Genomic DNA, 21890 nt, shown 5'->3' with positions numbered 1-21890 from the left:
ATGCCAAAGATATTTTGACAATAATGATGTGTCAAATAGGCTTTATAGCCTTCATTTAAAGGCATTTTAGGCAAGATCATTCTACCTTAAAATTACAAAAATCATTGCACTGTTCATAACACACACACAAATCTAATTTCCATCTGTGAAAATATTGCCATAGCAGTGCGAAAACTATGCAATTGAGCACAGATGAGGTCCACAAATTACAAAATCTTTGACCTAAAGGTATTCCTGAACAAGAGTCAGTCTGTTCTTTTACAAGAAGTGAGAAATTGTTCTCAGGACACTGCCAGAAATAGTGCCAAAGAGCAGGTGGCTGTCCTGTTTGTCCACTCATGTTTGCAGAAAATCACATGAACAGGTGACTGAGAGAAAATAGAAAAATAAAATATATTTCTTGCTTCTTCTGCCTTCTGCTGGTTGCAGAACATCACCATTGTCAGAACAACGTTCTCAATACAATACTAAATAACAATCATACCAAACATGTTCGAAAATATATACAAAGTAACAATTTCAAGTACCCTGGTATCGACTCCATCATGCCGAGAAACTGACAAATGGCATTTTTGCATCGGTTCAGATGTTTACCTTCTCCTGTGGCCTGACTGGAAGCATGTTGCTTCAGCAGCGTGGGAGACCTGGGTTCACATCCATATTGAAACCAGGAAGTAATGTTACCACAGTAAGTGATGACCATGATTCTGAAGTTCAATTTTCCCTCTAACATTACATTTGTTCATACAGTGACATTTAGGTTTAGGGTTGGGGGTAGAGCTAATAAAATATGCATTCTTCTTTACTGTATTACATCCTTTACAGCTAAAGACAACTGGCTTTACAACTGGCTTTTGGTGCCCTTCTGCTGGGACTTTCACACAGAAAATGGAGCTTGCACATGCCCTTACATTCAAAAACACTTCCTTTTTCTGCCACTGGGGGCACTGCTTTGATTTTCCATAAGCACAGACTGAGTTTAGCTAAAAAAAAGTCAACCTACTGTTTCGGAATTCACTTTAAAATCAGTCTAGTCAGTGTGGATGAATTTCTCATGATTTACAAACATTGGAGATAGAAATTAGTTCTAGTTTGGCTACAGACCACAATTTTTGATGAAAGCAAAAAATCTGAGTTACATTATGGTTTATGAGCTTAGCTTAATTTAAAGGTGCTCTCAGTAATTTTTTCAGGCTAAATACATACAAATTGTGCCGCTGTGATTTAATGTGCTGAGTAACGTCATTTTTCCCACCATGTCCGATATTAAAATCAGTGCGACACACTTTGCAAAAGGCGTGGCCATTGTCGATATTTCTTCGAGATGTGAAAATAAATTCTTCCATCCAGCTGTTGTTATATTTACATGTATATTTAGTTTTTCACTACCTAAGTATTCTCCGCCCACCTACCAGTGATGCTCGATTTAACTTCCCGTGTCTACAACTTGCGCAGATATCAACAGCGCAACTGGGTTGTAGGTTGCCAGGTTGAGGTCACAAATGGGTTGAAATTTGTATGATGTGTTGATTGTGTGAGAAGGATGCGTTTCATACAAGATCTGGCAACTGGACAACCTTTCAATAATATATTGATGTGATTATTCATATAACGAGGTTTGGGCCATACAAATTACGGGAGTTTCCCAGAAGAAATAACAAAACGGGAGGGGTTTTGTTATTGGTTGTGATGGGTGTCAAATACGGGAGTGTCAACTGGTATGAGCATACCCATAACCAAAACAATTCTACTGTGCATTCCAGTGTCCCCACCCCTCCCTACCCACAAAAAAATAAAAATAAATGATAAACAATAGCAATACAAATTTTTACACAAAATGTTATAATTTATTTATTTCATTAAAATACAGTTTATTACAACAAAACTCTGAAACTCAGAATACAATAACAATGCAAGACAACTTATTTATTTTTATAGTGACCCAGCATCACACCTGAATAGCTGGAGACACTGCCACACATAAACTTCACATTAAACTGCTCTAAACTGCTTTCACAAAAACATAGCAAAATGACAGAGAATCCAGAAGAAATATCCTGAAAATAATTTTCAACAGAAATCTTGTGTCTTCGAATCCATTTAATTATTTTTGGCCCATCTCTCTTTTTGATGAACCTCTTGACAACATCCATCAATTTGTTCTTTCTTTTCAACGCACTTTAAATCACTTTGTATATCTTCAAAAGTGTTTATAAAGGAAGTGAGAGACTGTTCTGATATGTTCATCTTCTGTTCTTCTCTCTTATATCTACAGTTCTCATACGTAAAGAAAAAGGAGGCTCTTTTTCTTTCTGTGCCTCTGGCTGAACGTGCGGATGTGTGCGCATGCTTCAGGTAGAGCTTTGATACAGTGATTCTGCCCAGTCTTACAGTACATGTTGAAGTCTGTGTGCCGCAGAAGACATGGCAGCTTTGTCTTTAATCCTCATCTGTACGTTGTTTCAAAGCCAAGAACCATACTCGCACATGCACACTCACACATACCACACATGCACACATACACACACTCCCAGGCTGTAAGAGTACTAGGGCTGGACGATACAGCTGAAACAATTATATGGCAACACTTCTTAAACTTTTGACATTATTCGATATCTCAATATTTATTCATATGGTCTGAAATGCCTTAAAGGTATATGTAGTTCACTCCAAAATAATAATTCTCTCATCATTTACTCATACTTGTACCATCTCAAACTCATTTGACTGTCTTTCTTCTGCAGAAATCAAATAAAGATATTAACCAGAAAGGAAGCATAAAGGGAGCTCCAAAAAGGAGCATAAAGGTTGTCAAGAAGACGCAAGTGGTTTAATCTATGACTTCTGAAGTGATACAATTGGTTTTGGCTGAGAAACAGAACAAATGTATCCTTACTCACTATAAACCTTGACATTAGCAGTCTTCTTGGAGCGTTAATGAGAAAAGTTTCTTTCTTGTGCTTTACAAGTTGCATTATGGTCTGTTTCTCATCCAAAACCAATCAAATTCAGAAGACATGGATTAAACCACTAGAGTGATATGAATTGTATTTAAGCTGCCTTTATGTCCTTTTTGCAGCTTAAAAGTTTTGGACTTTCATTGAATGGATATTAACACAACACATCTCCTTTAAAATATCTTTGTTTGAGTTCCATAGAAGACTGAAAGTTAATCAAGTTTGAGACAGAACAGTAAATGATTAGAGAATGATACATTTTGGGTCAACAATTCCTTTAAAACAGTGATCCAATTAGACAAACCATCATTTAGACTGAAAAGCTATTGTTGCCAAGTAGATTCAAAATGTTTAAACTAAAAGTAAAAATCTACTTTATACTAATAATCAAGACATGTTTGACACAAGAAAGAATCATATTCAATCATCTTAATTTATATGCATCAATTTAAAAATACATACTGTATAATCAGCAATATTTACTTACATTTTTACTCAAACATTTTAATATGTAAAAAAATGCCATAGTAAACATTTTTGAGTGGTGGCCCAAATGAATGGTTGAATCAGAGTTCAAATGAATTCTTTGAAACAGACAGTTTGAAATTATTCATAAAAATGTGTTGATTCAATCACTTTAAGGTAATTTTTTGTAACTGAAATTTATACTTGAGAGGCTACTAAAAAATCTCTGTCTTAGCTCTCTTAAACTAGCAAATTGTGACAACATAATCAAACAGGATGTCAGCTACTGACAAGCGGCATCTCCCATCAGACATTTTTACATCGGTTCAAATGTGTTTTATTGCTCCTGTTGTTTGACCAGAAGCACGTTGCTCCAGCAGCATGGGAGACGTGGGTTCTTGTCCCAAGTCAAACCCAGGAAGTAAATTTGCATAATGTGTGAAAACCACGCTTCTGAGTTCTCCTTTTTCCTCTATGAAAATGTTTTTACTCCACTGATGTTGAGGTTTAGGGTTTGGGGGTAGAGTTAACAAAATGTGCGATGCTCATGATGATGTTTTCTGTGTATGAGCCAAGGAGCTCTAAAAGTTATGAGCACTTTGTGTCTTTACGTCAGCACAACATTGGCTCAACACATTCACAAGTGCTCACATTTGAAGTGCGCAGCACATGCAAACTATACATTTATCTAATTAAATTGCAGCTTTTACGGTTAAATATTTTCACTAGGACATATGTGATTTTAATTAGTGTGCTGAATGTTTACGCAATAACATTAGTAAGTCTGATTGTATCAGGTTTTGGTATCAGAGCATTTTTACAAGCACGAGTACAAGTACTTGAGCACCGTATCAGACCCAATTACAATACCAGTATTGGTATCTGGATATCACTATTATATACTTGTAAATAGAACTAATTATACATGTAAACAATAAACAAGTAATATATGCAATAAAAAATATACAAATCCAAGACATCATAATAATGTAATATATGAATTTTTAAATTTGTATAAACCAAAATAGGACAAATTATTAAAAACAAATTATATTAGAGATAAGCATAATATAATTTGTAAATTATAATGAACCTAGTTACAAAGTCCCCTGTATAATGAACAGTATTAGCTGAGAATATAATTTATTTTATGCTTTCATATTTCAAGCATAATGGACATATTAACCGAAATATACTCATATGAATCAATATCGAATCAAATTGAGTCTAATCGAGAGTTTTTGAGTCGGAATCAAATCGAATCAGGAAATCTGTATCAATACCCAGCCCTACTGAATTACATAATTTACAGCTAAAGACAACTCACTTTACAACTCCCTTATGGTGCCCCTCTGTGGAAATTTCACCCAGACACTGGAGATCACAGATGTGCATAAGTTCAACAACACTTCCCGCTCTGGCCACTGGGGCAGTGCATCGAATTTCATTAAGCAAGTTTAGCTCAAGAAATGTCTAACGGGGTGATTCTTATTTCTTAAAATGTGCATCCTAGATTCCTCCCTCCTCTGTCCTCAAGCCCATGACATTGAAACCGATCAAAGTCCACCATCATGAAGGACATACACTCACCTAAAGGATTATTAGGAACACCATACTAATACTGTGTTTGACCCCCTTTCGCCTTCAGAATTGCCTTAATTCTACGTGGCATTGATTCAACAAGGTGCTGAAAGCATTCTTTAGAAATGTTGGCCCATATTGATAGGATAGCATCTTGCAGTTGATGGAGATTTGTGGGATGCACATCCAGGGCACGAAGCTCCCGTTCCACCACATCCCAAAGATGCTCTATTGGGTTGAGATCTGGTGACTGTGGGGGCCATTTTAGTACAGTGAACTCATTGTCATGTTCAAGAAACCAATTTGAAATGATTCGAGCTTTGTGACATGGTGCATTATCCTGCTGGAAGTAGCCATCAGAGGATGGGTACATAGTGGCCATAAAGGGATGGACATGGTCAGAAACAATGCTCAGGTAGGCCGTGGCATTTAAACGATGCCCAATTGGCACTAAGGGGCCTAAAGTGTGCCAAGAAAACATCCCCCACACCATTACACCACCACCACCACCAGCCTGCACAGTGGTAACAAGGCATGATGGATCCATGTTCTCATTCTGTTTATGCCAAATTCTGACTCTACCATCTGAATGTCTCAACAGAAATCGAGACTCATCAGACCAGGCAACATTTTTCCAGTCTTCAACTGTCCAATTTTGGTGAGCTCTTGCAAATTGTAGCCACTTTTTCCTATTTGTAGTGGAGATGAGTGGTACCCGGTGGGTTCATCTGCTGTTGTAGCCCATCCGCCTCAAGGTTGTGCATGTTGTGGCTTCACATTTGCTTTGCTGCATACCTCGGTTGTAACGAGTGGTTATTTCAGGCAAAGTTGCTCTTCTATCAGCTTGAATCAGTCGGCCCATTCTCCTCTGACCTCTAGCATCAACAAGGCATTTTCGCCGACAGGACTGCCGATACTGGATGTTTTTTCCTTTTCAAACCATTCTTTGTAAACCCTAGAAATGGTTGTGCGTGAAAATCCCAGTAACTGAGCAGATTGTGAAATACTCAGACCGGCCCGTCTGGCACCAACAACCATGCCACGCTCAAAATTGCTTAAATAACCTTTCTTTCCCATTCTGACATTCAGTTTGGAGTTCAGGAGATTGTCTTGACCAGGACCACACCCCTAAATGCATTGAAGCAACTGCCATGTGATTGGTTGATTAGATAATTGCATTAATGAGAAATTGAACAGGTGTTCCTAATAATCCTTTAGGTGAGTGTATAAATGCACCAAAAGGAGGTGAGGATAGTGGACCGGGGAAGCTTACCAAGGATGCTTGAGCAAGGAAGCTCAGGAGCATTATATGCAAGATGTTTAATTAACGTTTCACATTTGCGGTTTAAACAAACTAGAATTGTCACATACTTCAACAGTTCATTTAGAAATATTAGGATTTATTATAAAACAAAATCCATTAATGAATTTTCAAAAACATAAAATCAAGTACTCCAAGGTAATGCAGGTGCACTGAGACAGCACTTTGAAGTGACGTGTGAGTGAGCAGGACATTCCATTTTACAAACCTATCTTGCTTCGATTCCTCCATCCTCATTTCCTTTCCTCGTTTCCTAAGAGGGAGGACCTAGGATGCGAGGAAAGGAATCAAGGAAAGGAAATGAGGATGCACAATTTCAGAAATGAGAAGCGTCTGTACTGTTTTTGAATTCACTGTGAAATCAGTATGATTGTGAGACAGGGAGGAGTGCACAAATCTAGTCTAATGTCTTGTTCTTTAGGAAACTCTAAGGCCAAATAAAAAGTGAATTTAAATCATTATGATATACTGTAAAAAGTTAGAATATATATTCAACTTGATCTTACACGTACAATTTTATTTTGTTGTTGTAACCTAATGTAATCAGGTTAATTCAGGTTAAATATTTTTGACTTGATCTTATAACATTTTTACATAAAAAAATGTCAGTGTATTCATGATGTTGCTTAAATTTATATTTCCAGGAAAATCATTGTGAGCATACAGTATCTCGTATATTTCGACCAGCCCTAAAGTGTACATAATACAATTCATAAATACTTTGCAAACCATTATTGTTTAATCTAGATGAGTTTAGTTCTACACATATGTATAATACAACTGCCTTTCACATGCTACTAGGTTTATAATTGTTACGAATGAGGCAGCGAGGAGAGAGGATCTAAATGCAGGACTTCTTTATTAAATAAACAAAGGAAAAACCCTCAATGGGGAAATAAACATAAACAGAGAACTAGGGCAAGGAACACAGACCAGGCTTGAACTACATTCAACGAACAACAAGGAGTGAACAAAAAGCAGGGCTTAAATAACCAGGGAGTGATGACTGAATTAGACACAGGTGAGAACAATGAACAAAATGGCAGTGGTGATGGCAGGTGGATTCTGGGAAGTGTAGTACATTTAACAATGACAAGTGAAACCCAGGGCAGACAACAAGGGAATCGTGACAATAATCACACCCAAATATAGTTTAAAATTACATTTAAAAGAAGTGGTTTTCTCTTTTCTTATCAATATTGATGTTGGATTATTATTCACTACATTACACATAGTAGCTGTCTATATGGCTACATTTATTCTGCAACTAATACACAGTTGTTGTTTTTTTGTTTGCATTTGGCAGTTCTAATCCACAAGACCATAAGTGTTCTACAAAGTATAACTTATATGCATGTGAGCGTTGAAAAGTCAGTTGGTACTCTTTACTACCAATACTGCAAAGCCTGGTATCATAACAGTTTTTTTTTTTTATTATTTTCAAGTATTGGCTTACCGGTACTTTAAACATCACTACACACGACCACAGTTCCACATACCAACAGCCATGACAAAATGCACTATTACACAACCACCAACACAAGGTCACTTGAACAGTAATTTCAGCAGAATCTCTGTTTGGGGACTCCACGCACACATATAGACAGGGTAAATCCCATTTGTGTGTGAGTGTGTGCAAGTGTGCATCGAGTCATTTATCATTGGTGTCTCTTGTTTTTTTTCAGTCTGCCCCATGGGCTGATGGGAGATATGGCAACCAGTCACTAAGAGTGACATTCTAATCTACAACAACTACATCTAGAGCACACAGGTTTTCTTTCTCTCTTGCTCTTGCTGGTTCACGTTCTGTCTCTCTGGAACAGAAACAGCACAGCTCTTGTCCTTACTTTCTTAACAAATACAGAGTTTTCATTGTGCATTTATGACAAACAAAGGAGAACTTTATATTACTGTAACAACTGAAAAAGTGAAAAAGTAACTGTTGTATGATTCTTATCTTGACATCCTTTAGGACAACAAGGATAATAGGTGTTTTTTTTTATAAACTATGCGAAATCCCCTTACACACAAAAGGGATGTGCAGAACTACATATTTTCAAACTCGACTACTTGGTGGGTTCCCTAATCGACTAGTCGACTATTTGTTGTTAAGGAAGCCCTGTATAGTAAGGCTGGTGTTGGGTTCACTTTTTTTCACAATCAAACTTGTATTACTTTCTTTCTTCTGCAGAACACAAACAAAGATATTTTGAAGAATTAATGAATAGTACTTCTGTGCAAGTGTGGGTATGTTCCTTCGACTCATTGGTTGTGTGTCTGTCAAGCGTCAGTTCACATCACGCTTACGTTATGGGAGCACTAGGGTAAATTCGTCCATTAATCAATGGAAGCAGTCTTTTATAATTAAAAAGTGCTTAAATATTGTTCTTTTTCACACACAAAGTGATCCATTTAGAAGTAATTTATTTCACCGCTGGTGATAGGATGGATTACTCTTATGTTGATGTCTATGCTTTTTGGACAAATATGTAATCACCACCCTCTCCCATTCTAAGGACTACTGATACAAATCTTGTGTTTTGGAAAAGTGTTTTGCAGAAGAAAGAAAATCATACAATGCCTATTTTTTTATTATGCCAATAATTTTTTATTCTTTTTTTTTTTCATTTTTAGGTGAACTATCCATTCACAAAAAGTGTCCTAAAAGATAAATGAGAGGTGAACAAAACAGACATCCTTACCCTAATCCAACAGCTAAACCTAACGATATTGCTTTCAAAGCCATTTGACATGACAAACACATTTACTGAAGCAACCACTTCATTTCGTGTAACCTCTATGGCACTGAGGTGAGCTACTGCAGCAGTTAGTCACATTATTTCATAATGTTTCAAACGATTCTAGAGTAAAAGTGTTTTGAAATAATAACGTAGCAGGGTGTGAGTAACAGAGTGAAAAATACATGTTAAAAAAGTAATAAAGAGCCATAGTACATGTGATTTGTCTTAAAGTGAAGAAGAAACAAATGCACAGTTTTTTAACTGCACCAGGAAACTGCAGAAAAACATAGAAAGCAGCACGTAAGCAGCAGTTTGCAAAACATTTAGATATAGTCATGTTTATTCTATGAAACTAAGTTTGTTTTGGTAAGAATAATTTAGGTCAAAAGCTCTAGAAATGACATAATTCATATTTTTTAATCCATGTCTTCTGAAGTGATAAGATCGCTTTTACTGAAAAAAACAAAAACAAATTTGTCTTTATTCACAATAAATCTTAACATATACCAAAAAAAACTGTGACACTATCATTTTAATTGTATTCTGCATTTTCAAAATAGCCCTACTGGTTTGTGTATGGGTTAATTTTATGCTACCTTTATGTCCATTTTGGACCCTTAAATATTTGGACCCCATTGACTTGCATTGTATGGACAAAAACACCTCATACATCCTTAAAAATATCTTCGCTTGTGAGCCGCAGAACACAGACATACAAAAATAGATGGCGTGAGGGTCAGTAAATGATGAGAGTATTATAATTTTTGGGTAAATTATTCCTTTAAAGACGACAAATTTAAAGACACAACTTTTTCCAGATGCTTTTACCGTTCAAACTGCCAAACAACTAAGGCAAAGCAATAGCTGTCAGCATGATAATTAAAGCACTAGTACTAAACATATAAAAACTACATCCATAAATAAGAAAAAATCTAGATAAATTAGTCGACCTCATTAATCGAATCATTGATTGCTTGACCATTGTGACCCATCCCTACTACACACACACAGTCTGACCATCTCACTGCCAATTTACTACAGCTTTCTATTGATTAAGTGTTATCTGCCATTTCATTCCACTGGCTTAGTATCAGCCTTTCCATACACACACACAAACACATGCACCTGTTCTGGATTTTGACATGCTGCCATAACCAGTCAGACGCTTCTCTATAAACAGCACTAATAGTGGCTAAAACAATAGCTGGTAGATCAAAGTCTTCCCACTTCTCTTCCCCATCACTACATGCCTTGTTTTTCCCCAGAATCCTCTGGGAATTTTCAGCTGACATTTCCAGCCATGCTCCAGAGCGAATAGCTCTAATTCTATCTCTGAACATCTCCTAAGAACCTCCATCTTACCGCTGCCTCATTTGCCAGGTCTAATTAGCTCAGACCAATCGGGAAGAATTTGACAGTGCACATTCTTAGCTAACAACGTCTGGGGAGGTGTCACGTGTTAAGCCACTAACCTTTCTCTCAGAACATTGCATTCGGAAATTAAACATGTATAATGTCATCACACTGTTCATAGAGTTTGTTTGCTTGAAACTGAGAAACTGCTAACAGGGAAATGACCCATAAGGGTCAATCAGAAAGAATGTGCCATAATTTCCTGTGTCGAACGTGTCCATTTATTTGAAAATAATGAGTCAATCAGCTTTAAGTTTGTATACTTTATAAGTGCAGATGTAATTTTTTACATGAAATTAAAATGTACCATTTATTTGCATGTTTCTGGTTGTGTACAATTTATCAGTGCAAGTTACTCCCTACTTAAAAATAATAAAACAAAGTTTATAATCCCTGTTTCACCTGGAAAGATATCAGATTAGGGAAGTAAAATGGGCTTCAAATGCCATCTCATGCTGACTTTGCAGTAAATCAATGTATTAAATAAAATGTTGTAAAACTGTATGACTACTAAGATTTCTGATGAGTCAGATCTGGTAAACAAACTATTGTTTCAAACATTTTGGAAAGACAGGTCTGCTAAAACTAAAACATTATTGTGTCCAAACCAGACGTGATCTTATAAGATTCTAGCGACTTGGCTGTCCACACTAAATGCAAACTGTTGAGCAATGCAGCATTTGATATAAGATACAGCTATCGATATACAGCTATGTGAAGTAGAATTTTAGAATGAAATTTCACAGTGGGCGGGGCAACCTGGCACGACAAGGCAGAAATAGAAATCAAATGATTGACAAAATGTCCTGTTGCTTTTTGCTGGTTAGGACAAAAACTCAGATTTACAAGGAAGAGATATGTTTATTGCTTGACACAGTGTTAGAGTGCATGAGTAAATGTCTGTAAATGAGAGTGAAAGATTACTCTCTCTCTCTTACTGGTTTATCTATTCCTAATGGTTATGCTTAGTGTCATACACATTAATTCGTAAACACTCATGTGCATACAGTTGAAACTGAAAGCTCTGTAAATCATGAAGTCATCTCACAATGGAGTGTGAGCGGCCCTTCAATCTGCAGAACCGCTTCAGAGAGGGGCCAAACGTGGGAACGAGATTATGAATGAGTGAGTGACAGAAAGAATGAACACCATTTTACTGCTCTTGTCCCCCTAAATAGCCTCTTTATACTGACTGAGACCAACTCAAACACCCACTCCAATTCAGTGAAACACACACTCACTCACACACCATCCTTTTTTGTCCACACAAAAACATTCACACTTACTAAATCAGACATGAACACCTGCAAAGAGGCACTTGGACTAAATTTCAACCAAATGCTGTATCCAAATATCCCACACAGCTAATCAGAGCACAATTATTGATCTTTAATATGTCTTTTGTAATTACCGGTAGTTGGAATAGATTTTAAATCACTTTGTGAAACTGTGTGTGCAGGCTGGGCTCAACAATAATTATTTTTTTCTGCTAAACTGAAAACATTTTTGCATTTAAAGTTACATTAACTATCATTTGCATCTTTTGCTTTGCTTTCATTTTTCATAGTCTCAAACAAACACCCATGCTCTTCCACCCACTCTTACCTTCACATCATTGACATTCATTCTTGTCCCTTTCTTCCCCACGAAAATATCATCTATGTCAACGAGAATGTACCGTTCCAGAGATCGTGACAGCTTCTTGCCTGTGAGATAGGCGATGGCATCCACCAGTATGAGTCTGTGTAACCAGTAGCTCAGCCCATGACCAAACAACACACGCTGCACCCCATCATATACACCCAGGTCCTGCACAACTGTAGCATGAAGACCATGTGGACCTGGTATCATCTGAGCTGCCCCACTCTCACTGGGCCGAGTTTTGGCCAAGAGCACTGGTTCATAGGTGGAGTGGTTGAACTGAAACACAGTCCAATCCTCTCCTGGTAAGGGCCCTCGGTCAACTTCTGCCCGCGTAATGTAGAGCAGAGGTGAGCGCAGGTTTACGCAGCAGTCTCGTAGTGCAACATTTGTTCGCAATGTCAGAGGGAAACCTTTGAGTTGCACCGAAGGCTGAGAGTTTTCACTTGCGTGGTGAAATGCGATGACCCCAACACTGAATTCTGCACAGTATTTATCCAGCAGGTCACGGTTCCACACGTCCATACCGACATACTTCAGAAGGTTCTCATAGATGACCAATGCATAGCGTCCACGTCCTTTGTGAGTTAGTGGTGGGATGTCACCCTTTCCAGGGGCAATTTCGGCATGGTAATCGAATTGGTTAGATTCAAGAATGGCTATGATGTCCTGTCCAAGTTGAGAATACTGACTCTCCACAAACACCAGCACCATTGGGTCCTTACGGGATGGATTAATTGGTTTAGCCGTCTGAGGCTCTGACTGTCGGAAAGGGAGCACCCGGAGGTCGGCACAATCTGGGACTATGGCGCGGTTTGCGAGGTCCAGTTCTTGGGTGGAACCTGTGTAAAGATAGTAGACGGAGACTAAAACACTGACCATACAGAAGGTGGCGAGGAGGATGACCAGCCTCCTCAGATTCCTCCGCAGCTTGGTGGCCAGATTCATGGCAAACGGCGCACATGTGTGGGAGTGCGTGTGGGTGGGAGTCTCTGATTGTTTACTGAGCCAGGCTAAAGCCGCAAATTGGCTTTTTTGTTAATCATGCTGCATTCATGTGACCATCTCACAAAACTGGCAATTTTGCTTCCAAGACAAGCCACTTAAGGAGTTTTTGATTGCAAATTTTACCAAACATTCACCAGATTTGACAAGTTAGCAGTTGCAAATTTGACAAGTTAGCGGCTGCTAACAACCCTCCAGGTCTTGAGTTTCTGCCTGACCTCCAACAAACCTGGAGAAAACACAAGGCAAAAGACAAGCAAATTAATTTGTTAGTAGACCTTTTAACATGTCAGAGGCGTGTGTGTATTTGTCACTCACAGAAGTACTCATCAGGGGTGTGTATGGATGCTCTTGAGGGGCAATTCAGCCATCAGCCTTCAGGTTGTTTTCAATCAACACTTCACCAGATGTGGCCAACACTTCATGGAAGGAGTGTGTGATTGGCCGTATAAAAATAGGAAGCCAATAGGCGCCCATAGGTGGCTCAAACGGACAAAGCCATCATCAATCTAATGGGAATAACAGTGTGTCAAACACACAAACCCACTTACACGACATGTATATGAGCCATTATCCACATCAATAAAGCAACATTTTGTCATCAAATTTTTGTTTTAAAGAACAAGGGATGGAGGCTAAAGTGATACTTTTTTTAACCTCTTAAAGACAGATGCACACATTACATAGGTAACAACAGGTATGTTTTGTAAGAAATAAATAATTTATCATAATCTGCATTGTTTCATTCTAAATTAATATTAGCACTATATTACATTCTAAAAGTAGACTTGTATTCTCTCTGTTTGTGTGTGTGTGTGTGTGTGTGTGTGTGTGTGTGTGTGCGTGCGTGCATCAAGTTCTGTGTGATTTCGGAGTAGCAATTAAGAACACGAATTACAGGAGAGTGAAATAACAGATTACCTAGCTGCGCGGGAAAATCACAGTGGAATTCAAGAAGGCGTGTGTGCAAGGCGATGGATGATTTACATAACGCGCGAAACACGGGGATTAGAAAGCTAAAGTACTAAACTACAGGTTTACTTGCATTACACAGGACTGGATTACTAAATGTTGAAACACAATGACAATATACAGTATTCTCTCGGTTTGGGGTCACATTTTAAGTGCGTGTGTGTTAATATTTTACTGCTCTGTCGTGTTTGTGTAAACTTAATCAGCGATGTAGTCGGCAAGTTGCCGTGTTGTTTGTTTTTGTGTTTCCCGCGAGACGGCGCTTTCTTTGAACAGGGAAATATTGCCCGAAATGAGATCGTTAGCCTACAGTAACTTACATTTATACTAATACTATTGACACAAATTAATACTTGTGTCATATCTTTACCCTCTCATGTCTAACGGACTACAAACATTTCCAAATTACAAAATGGATTTAAGCCAGCAATAACCTTAAGTGTAAATATATAAAAGAAAATCTAAAATAGGCTACTTCTTACTTTTTATTACATATATTTACTCTAAATATCTGCAAGGATTATAACGACATTATTTTTTCCACAACTACAAATAGTTATCTGACACTGTTAAAATGTTTTGAAATTTAGAAAAGTAATGTCAGAAAATTTTGTTTCTAAAACTTTTAAATTATCCCTAGACACGTTCGTGTGTTTAATGCCCAATAACGTTTTTTTTTTTGTTTGTTTGTTTGTTTGTTTTTTACTGTAAACTGGTGAGCGTTAAAAATTGCGCATTGAAAAAAATATATATATATATATATATATATTTTACTTAAGCGAAATTATATTACATAAAATGACAGCGATCCTGCTAAACACAGCGCGAATTAACAAGACAATTTTATCCCAAAGCATCTCAGATCCGGTACCGGCAACGTGACATTCCAACACAGCGCATCTCTACACAGAGACACGTTCAGCCACACATTCAGCGAAAAGTTATACTACACGTAACTCAAAATAAGCCTAACTTTCGCGATCCCCCGCCAAGCGACGAGCTCTCTTACCTAAAGCCGGTTCTGAGCCACTGCTGAGCGGGGAACTGTAAAACCAGAGCCTCCTCTCTCCGGAACACCAGCTCCTTCCAGCTCTGAACCCGAGAACCCAATCTCATCGAGTGATTCAGAGGCAGCCATCTGGAATGATTCGGGGACCGGTGCACTATTCTCTCCGCGCCCTCTTCCCCTTTTCCCCTTTCTTTCACTGCGACACAGATTAAAGGAGCGGGGGAAGACGGGGGTGGGGTCAGAACAAGAGCTCAAAAGACGAACTGAAGAGAATATCCTGAAAGAAGCGCTGATACGATTCTCCTCCCGTCACCAATGACTGAATAGAGTACTGCCGCTCACTCTGCTTTAGCTCACCTTACACACACGCACGCACACACACACACACACACACACACACACACACACACACACACACACACACACACACACACACACACAGATGCTCCCAGAGTGATTGACACTTTTAATTTATGATAAGGGTTTTGTAAGCCCTCCACACACACACACAACTTTTGTTGTGATACAGTTAAGAGGATGCGCTCCTGGTATAGTTTTTATTTATGTATTGTCTTTTTTAAATACTATAAACAAACGTCGCAATTCTGCTGTATCCCCGAAGGTTAATTACTATTACTATACAAACTATTTTAACAATTATAAGCAGTTATATAAGCACAATATAATACAATTTTAAGTACTACTTGTTTTGTATAGTTCATAAACTTAGGCTACTACTCAATTACTAATTTAATTACAATGTAACAAATATGTTATATGACGTCATAGCCATCATATTTTTCGGACAAAAGCTTTAACCCTTTGTTAATTTAAAGATGATTGTTTGTGTAAAATTGGTCTGATGAAGGGCATGTATAGGTCGGTTGAAATGTCACATGTGTGATAAGATGGGAATTAAAGTGTTTTGATAGCAATTAACAGTGTGCTAATATTTTGTGATTTTTCATAGTGAATTTGTCGAGCACCTGTATTAAAGCTGATGTGCGTAATTATTGTTTATGTTAAAATTCTTTCTCAAATCCTAGCTTGATATGCAGAATCAACAATAAGTAAGCCATTTCACCTTAATGTGTAACACTGTGGCTCTCTCTGTGGCCTTTTGGATGCACTCAGGTTGATCTCAGTGAGTAGAACTTTCGTTTTCTGCTGAAATTATCTCATCTGAACGGTTTGAGGTTTAACTCAAAATGAAACAAGGCAGTGCTTACTACTGCAGAAATGCACACACGTAGACATTCTTTAAGTTAAACAGCTATTTAAACCAAGAAGAGAGCTTGTGTTGGGTTACCTGCAAGCCTGATGGTTTGATACAGACAACAGCCAAAGAATCTCACTCTGTCTCACACACACACACATGTTGGTGTGGCTATCCTTATGAGGACTTTCCATAGACATACTGATTTGTATACTGTATGAACTATATATTCTATCCCCTAAACCTAACCCTCACAAAAAAAAAAAATTCAGCATTTTGACATTTTCAAAAACATAGCTTAGTATGTTTTTTAAGCTATTTAAATAATGGGGACACTAGAAATGTCCTTGTAATTACCAGTTTGTAATATAAACAAATTTCCTCATAAACCACCCAAGCCCGCCCACACACACGCACAGTTTTTAGATACTCTGAAGAGGCAGCATTAGTGCATGGCTCATTTGGGCCAAATGTGATGGTCTGGCAAGTGTTCAGCTCTCCTTCATCTCACTCTCCCACCACTCCTCTCCATCCCTGTTTCCCTCCCTGTCCATTCCTCCCCTTTCTCTCCCTCTCACTCCCTCCTTTCTGGAGCTAATGGGGCTGAAAGCTTCCAGCAGCTCTCTGCTAAAACATGCATTTAATTTGATTATTTACTACTGTAACAAGTTTCCAGTGAGGAAGGGACTGAAACAGCAACAGGGTTCAGGTAAGGTTGTTTTTAATTCTCACACACTAATTCACACACTAATATAACACAATAGCTTCTTGGCCTGTGTCGGGCTCTCCCTTGGGCTCTGTTGCTGCTGCTTTTTATGCCGCTCTCCTCAAGCTACTGCAATTAGAGACAGGTGTTAGAAATAATTTAGCTCAGGTGTGAGTGCCCTTACCGCTTTTCTCTCCCGGACGGGTGCTTGACCACGCCCCCGCTGCCACATACCCCCACCGCCCGACTCAGGCCGGGGCGCCATCCGGCCTGCCTACCACTCCCCCCCATTTCTGGAGAGGAAGTCAGCGGCAGCCATCTGCACCCCCGGTCTGTGGACCACCTTGAACTTAAAAGGCTGGAGGGCCAGATACCAACGGGTGATCCGGGCGTTAGTATCTTTCATGCGGTGGAGCCACTGCAGTGGGGCGTGATCCGAGCAGAGGGTGAAGGCCCGCCCCAGCAGGTAGTATCGGAGGGTGAGGACCGCCCACTTGATGGCCAGACACTCCTTCTCTACGGTGCTGTACTTAGTCTCCCTCAAGGAGAGCTTCCGGCTAATGTACAGCACCGGCGCCTCTCCCTCCACCACCTGCGAGAGTACGCCCCCAGCCCTCTGTCTGAAGCGTCCGCCTGCAAAACAAAAGGGAGAGAGAAGTCAGGTGCATGCAAAAGCGGCCCCCACAAAGTGCAGCTTTAATCTGTGTAAACGCCTGTTGGCACTGCTCCGACCATTGGACCGGATCTGGAGCCCCTTTTTAGTGAGGTCAGTCAGCAGGCTGGTGACATCCGAATAATTAGGCACAAATCTTCTGTAATAGCCAGCCAGCCCCAGGAACTGCCTCACCCCCTTTTTGGTCTTGGGTCTAGGGCAAGTCGCAATCGCCGCGGTCTTGTCAATTTGGGGACGCACCTGGCCATGACCCAAGTGGAACCCCAGATACCGTACCTCCACACGCCCAATCGCAAGCACTTTTTCGGGTTTGCCGTGAGCCTCGCCCGCCGCAGCGATCTCAGGACGGCCCTCAGATGTTGCATATGCCGCTGCCAATCATTGCTATAAATGATGATATCGCTCTAGATAGGCAGCGGCGTAAGCAGTGTGCGGTCTGAGGATCCTATCCATGAGGCGCTGAAACGTGGCTGGTGCCCCGAACAAACCGAAAGGAAGCATCACGAATTGGTGTAATCCGAACGGCGTGGTGAAGGCCGCTTTTTCACGGGAAATTGGTGTCAAGGGATCTGCCAATAACCCTTCGTTAGATCCAAGGTCGAATAAAATCGAGCCGTACCTAACCGATCGAGCAGTTCATCAACACGGGGCATTGGGTACGCGTCAAATTTAGACACCGCGTTGACTTTCCTATAATCCACACAGAAACGTACAGACCCATCGCTCTTGGGAACAAGGACGACCGGGCTGGACCAATCACTGTGGGATTCTTCTATTACTCCCATCTCAAGCATCGTGTCCAATTCTTCTCGAACTACTTTCTTTTTATGTTCGGGCAAGCGATAGGGGCGGCAACGTACCACCACGCCCGGCTCGGTCTCGATATGGTTAGGTATGATGTTTGTGCGGCCCGGTAGAGGAGAAAACACGTCCGCAAACTCCTTTTGTAATTCGGAAACCTCTGCGAGTTGGCGCGGTGAGAGGTGGTCTCCACAAGGAACCGGGGTGTTGAGATTGCGGGCTTTGTTTACCTCCGTCCGAGCTCCGCCCTCTCCGAACTACCGTTGCTAACGCCACAGAGGCCGCTCTTCTCTCCACAATTTCAGGAGGTTGAGGTGATATATTTGACGCGTGCCCCTCTATCGGTACATTTAACCTCATAATCGAGATCCCCTACTGGCCGTGGTGACCTCAAAGGGTCCTTGCCACTTGGCGAGTAATTTCGAGCTTGATGTTGGGAGTAATACAAGCACTTTATCTCCGGTGCGAATTCTCGTAGCTGAGCACCCCTGTCATACAGCCGGCGTTGGCGTTCTTGAGCCTGGAGCAAATTCTCCTGTGTTAATTTCCCCAGTGTGTGGAGTTTTGCTCTAAGATCAAGAACATATTGAATTTCATTTTTACTATTAGAAGGTCCCTCCTCCCAAGCTTCGTGGATGACGTTGAGGACCCCGCGTGGGCGTCGCCCGTACAGCAGCTCGAACGGTGAGAACCCCGTGGAGGCTTGTGGGACCTCCCGTACTGCGAATAACAGGGGGTCGAGCCACCTATCCCAATTCCTAGCGTCTTCGTGTACAAACTTACGAATCATATTTTTTAGTGTTTTATTAAATCGCTCCACTAGGCCATCCGTCTGCGGATGGTAAACGCTAGTGCGAATCGACTTAATGCCCAATAGTTCGTAAAGCTTGCGAAGTGTACGTGACATAAACGTTGTGCCCTGATCGGTGAGGATTTCTTTCGAATCCCCACCCGGGAGATTATTTTGAAGAGTGCCCCTGCAACACTACATGCGGAGATGTTTCTCAGGGGCACTGCTTCCGGATATCGCGTTGCGTAATCCACTAGGACTAACACAAAGCGATTTCCGCGTGCTGTCCGTTCTAATGGCCCGACGAGGTCCATTCCAATTCTTTCGAAGGGGACCTCGATCAATGGAAGGGGGCGCAAAGGCGCTTTTGGGGTGGCCGGTGGGTTTACCAACTGACATTCACGGCACGCCGCACACCACCTGCGGACGTCACCACCAATGCCCGGCCAATAGAAACGGGCTATTAGACGGAGAAGTGTCTTTCTTTCCCCGAGGTGACCGGCCATAGGATTATAGTGAGCCACCTGGAAAACCATTTCCCAGCGGCTCCGTGGAATCAATAATTGTGTCACTTCCTCCTTTGTTTGAGCGTCCTGCGTCACTCTGTACAACCGATCTTTAATAAGCGAAAAATATGGGTATGCAATGGCGACGCCCGGCCAGAGCTGTTGACCATAAATTACTCTCACTTGGCCAAGAGCATGTTTAAGGGTTTCGTCCCGCGACTGCTCTAGAGGGAAGTCCCCCTCAGGGAATTCCCTGAGAGGAGGGGCGGCCACCTCGCCCCTTCCCTCGTCATTCCGAGCAGCCGAGGACGGCCCCGGCTCCACCTCCCCTGCCAAAGCATCGCACACCGCACACCTCTTTATGCAGGACCCATCCGCACAAATACCCTCTAAAATATCTTTGAAATTCGGCCAATCAGTACCCAAGATTAGCGGATGGGTGAGGCGGGAACTAACCGCTGCCTCCACACTATGGTTTTTTCCCCTGAATTTGATCGCCAAAGTCACCATGGGATACTTTTGAACATCCCCATGCACACACCTCACCCTCACCAGTTTAGCTCCCAAAGCGTTGGTGGATGGTGGTCTGGTTACAGCCGGTATCCAACAATGCTTGGTATGTACCCCCCTGGATCCTTACCGGAATACGGTACGCTCCAGCCCGATTGGGGGCAGCCTGCGGGAGGTCGGAGACCAGCACCACCATCCCTATTTCCATCAGCGGACACTGATCCCGGAAGTGGTCCGGGTCTCCGCACCTCCAGCAGACCGGCCCAGGCGCCACGGCCGCACCCGTGCTGGCGGGCGCCCCCACCTGAGGAGGAGAGTGGCTGAAGGACGGGGAAGGGGTAGGCGGGTTCTCCCACGGCCGGGAAGTTGGTCTCGTGAATCCTCCGCGCCTGCGGGGGGCAGGAACGGACCCTGGGGAGAGAGCAGAGCAAGAGGGCAGAGGGGAGTGGAGAAAAACAGGGGAAGACACAGGGGAAGGGGAGAGAGAGAGAGAGGGCTCATCCGCCCTTGGAATCGCCGCCATGTGGTCCTCCGCGTGTCGTACGGCTTCCTCCAGCGACGCCGGGCGGTGGCACTGGACCCACTCCGCCGTTTTCCGGGGCAAGCGCTGGACAAACTGCTCCAGTACCACTTGATCGGCGAGCTCCTCGACGTCGCGGTCCCCCGCAAGCAGCCACCTCCGACAGGCATCACGGAGCCGCTGGGCGAACGCAAACGGGCGGTCAGATTTATCCAGTTTCATGGCGCGGAAGAGCTGACGACTTTCTTCCGGGGTCTGTCCAACCCGTTGCAGGATGGCTCTCCTCAAGTCGGTATAAGCCAGGAGGCTTGTTGCCGGAAGTTGTTGTGCGGTGAGTTGTGCTTCCCCGGACAAGAGAGGGACGAGGCGGGCTTCCCACTGGTCGCGTGGCCAACCCCAAATTTCCGCCGTGCGCTCAAAGAGGTCCAGGAACGCCTCTGGATCATCTGCCGGCCCCATCTTCTGTAGCTCGGGTGGGGCAGTGTGGCGCGGGTGTCCGGGGTCGCGGCTGCGTCTGGAGCAGCCTCCTGGCTGAGGAGGCTCCGGATGGCAAGCCGGTCCTCTGCTTGAGCCCGCATGATCTCAAAGAACCGATGATCCTGGTCCTGTCGGAGCTCAAGCAGAGACTGTTGGTGGCCCTGATGGAGCGTAGCGAGGGACTGGAGGACTTCCGCCAGCTGGGAGGACTCTATGGGGCGACTCTGTTCCATAGCTTTGGACCACTGTTCCTGCAAATTCCTGGGTTTCGGCACCAGTGTAACAAGTTTCCAGTGAGGAAGGGATGGAAACAGCAACAGGGTTCAGGTAAGGTTGTTTTTAATTCTCACACACTAATTCACACACTAATATAACACAATAGCTTCTTGGCCTGTGTCGGGCTCTCCCTTGAGCTCTGTTGCTGCTACTTTTTATGCCGCTCTCCTCAAGCTACTGCAATTAGAGACAGGTGTTAGAAATAATTTAGCTCAGGTGTGAGCGCCCTTACCGCTTTTCTCTCCCGGACGGGCGCTTGACCACGCCCCCGCTGCCACAACTACCTATTGTTTTCTGTTCTATAGAGTCC

General features: G+C 41.9%; 1 protein-coding gene across 3 annotated transcripts in view; it reads right to left on the bottom strand.

The window, feature by feature from the left end:
• LOC127644444 (bifunctional heparan sulfate N-deacetylase/N-sulfotransferase 4-like) overlaps positions 1-15403 on the bottom strand; it is a 135242-nt gene extending 119839 nt beyond the window's left edge. For 2 of the 3 annotated variants that reach the window (XR_007970656.1, XM_052127629.1), the window contains exons 1-2: positions 15106-15403; positions 12084-13353 (exon numbers count right to left, since the gene is read on the bottom strand). Coding sequence is in view for 2 of the 3 variants with exons in the window: in XM_052127629.1 (XP_051983589.1) it covers positions 12084-13067 (984 nt within the window). In the remaining variant the exon portion in view is untranslated. Of the gene's footprint in view, positions 1-12083; positions 13354-13442; positions 13634-15105 lie in introns of all 3 variants that reach the window. The other variant, XM_052127630.1, reaches the window with a different exon arrangement.
• Positions 15404-21890: the final 6487 nt, after the last annotated feature.

This window comes from Xyrauchen texanus, chromosome 5 (genome assembly GCF_025860055.1).
Source record: "Xyrauchen texanus isolate HMW12.3.18 chromosome 5, RBS_HiC_50CHRs, whole genome shotgun sequence".
NCBI classification, from domain to species: domain Eukaryota; kingdom Metazoa; phylum Chordata; class Actinopteri; order Cypriniformes; family Catostomidae; genus Xyrauchen; species Xyrauchen texanus.
This window is presented reverse-complemented; position numbering and strand designations above follow the sequence as displayed.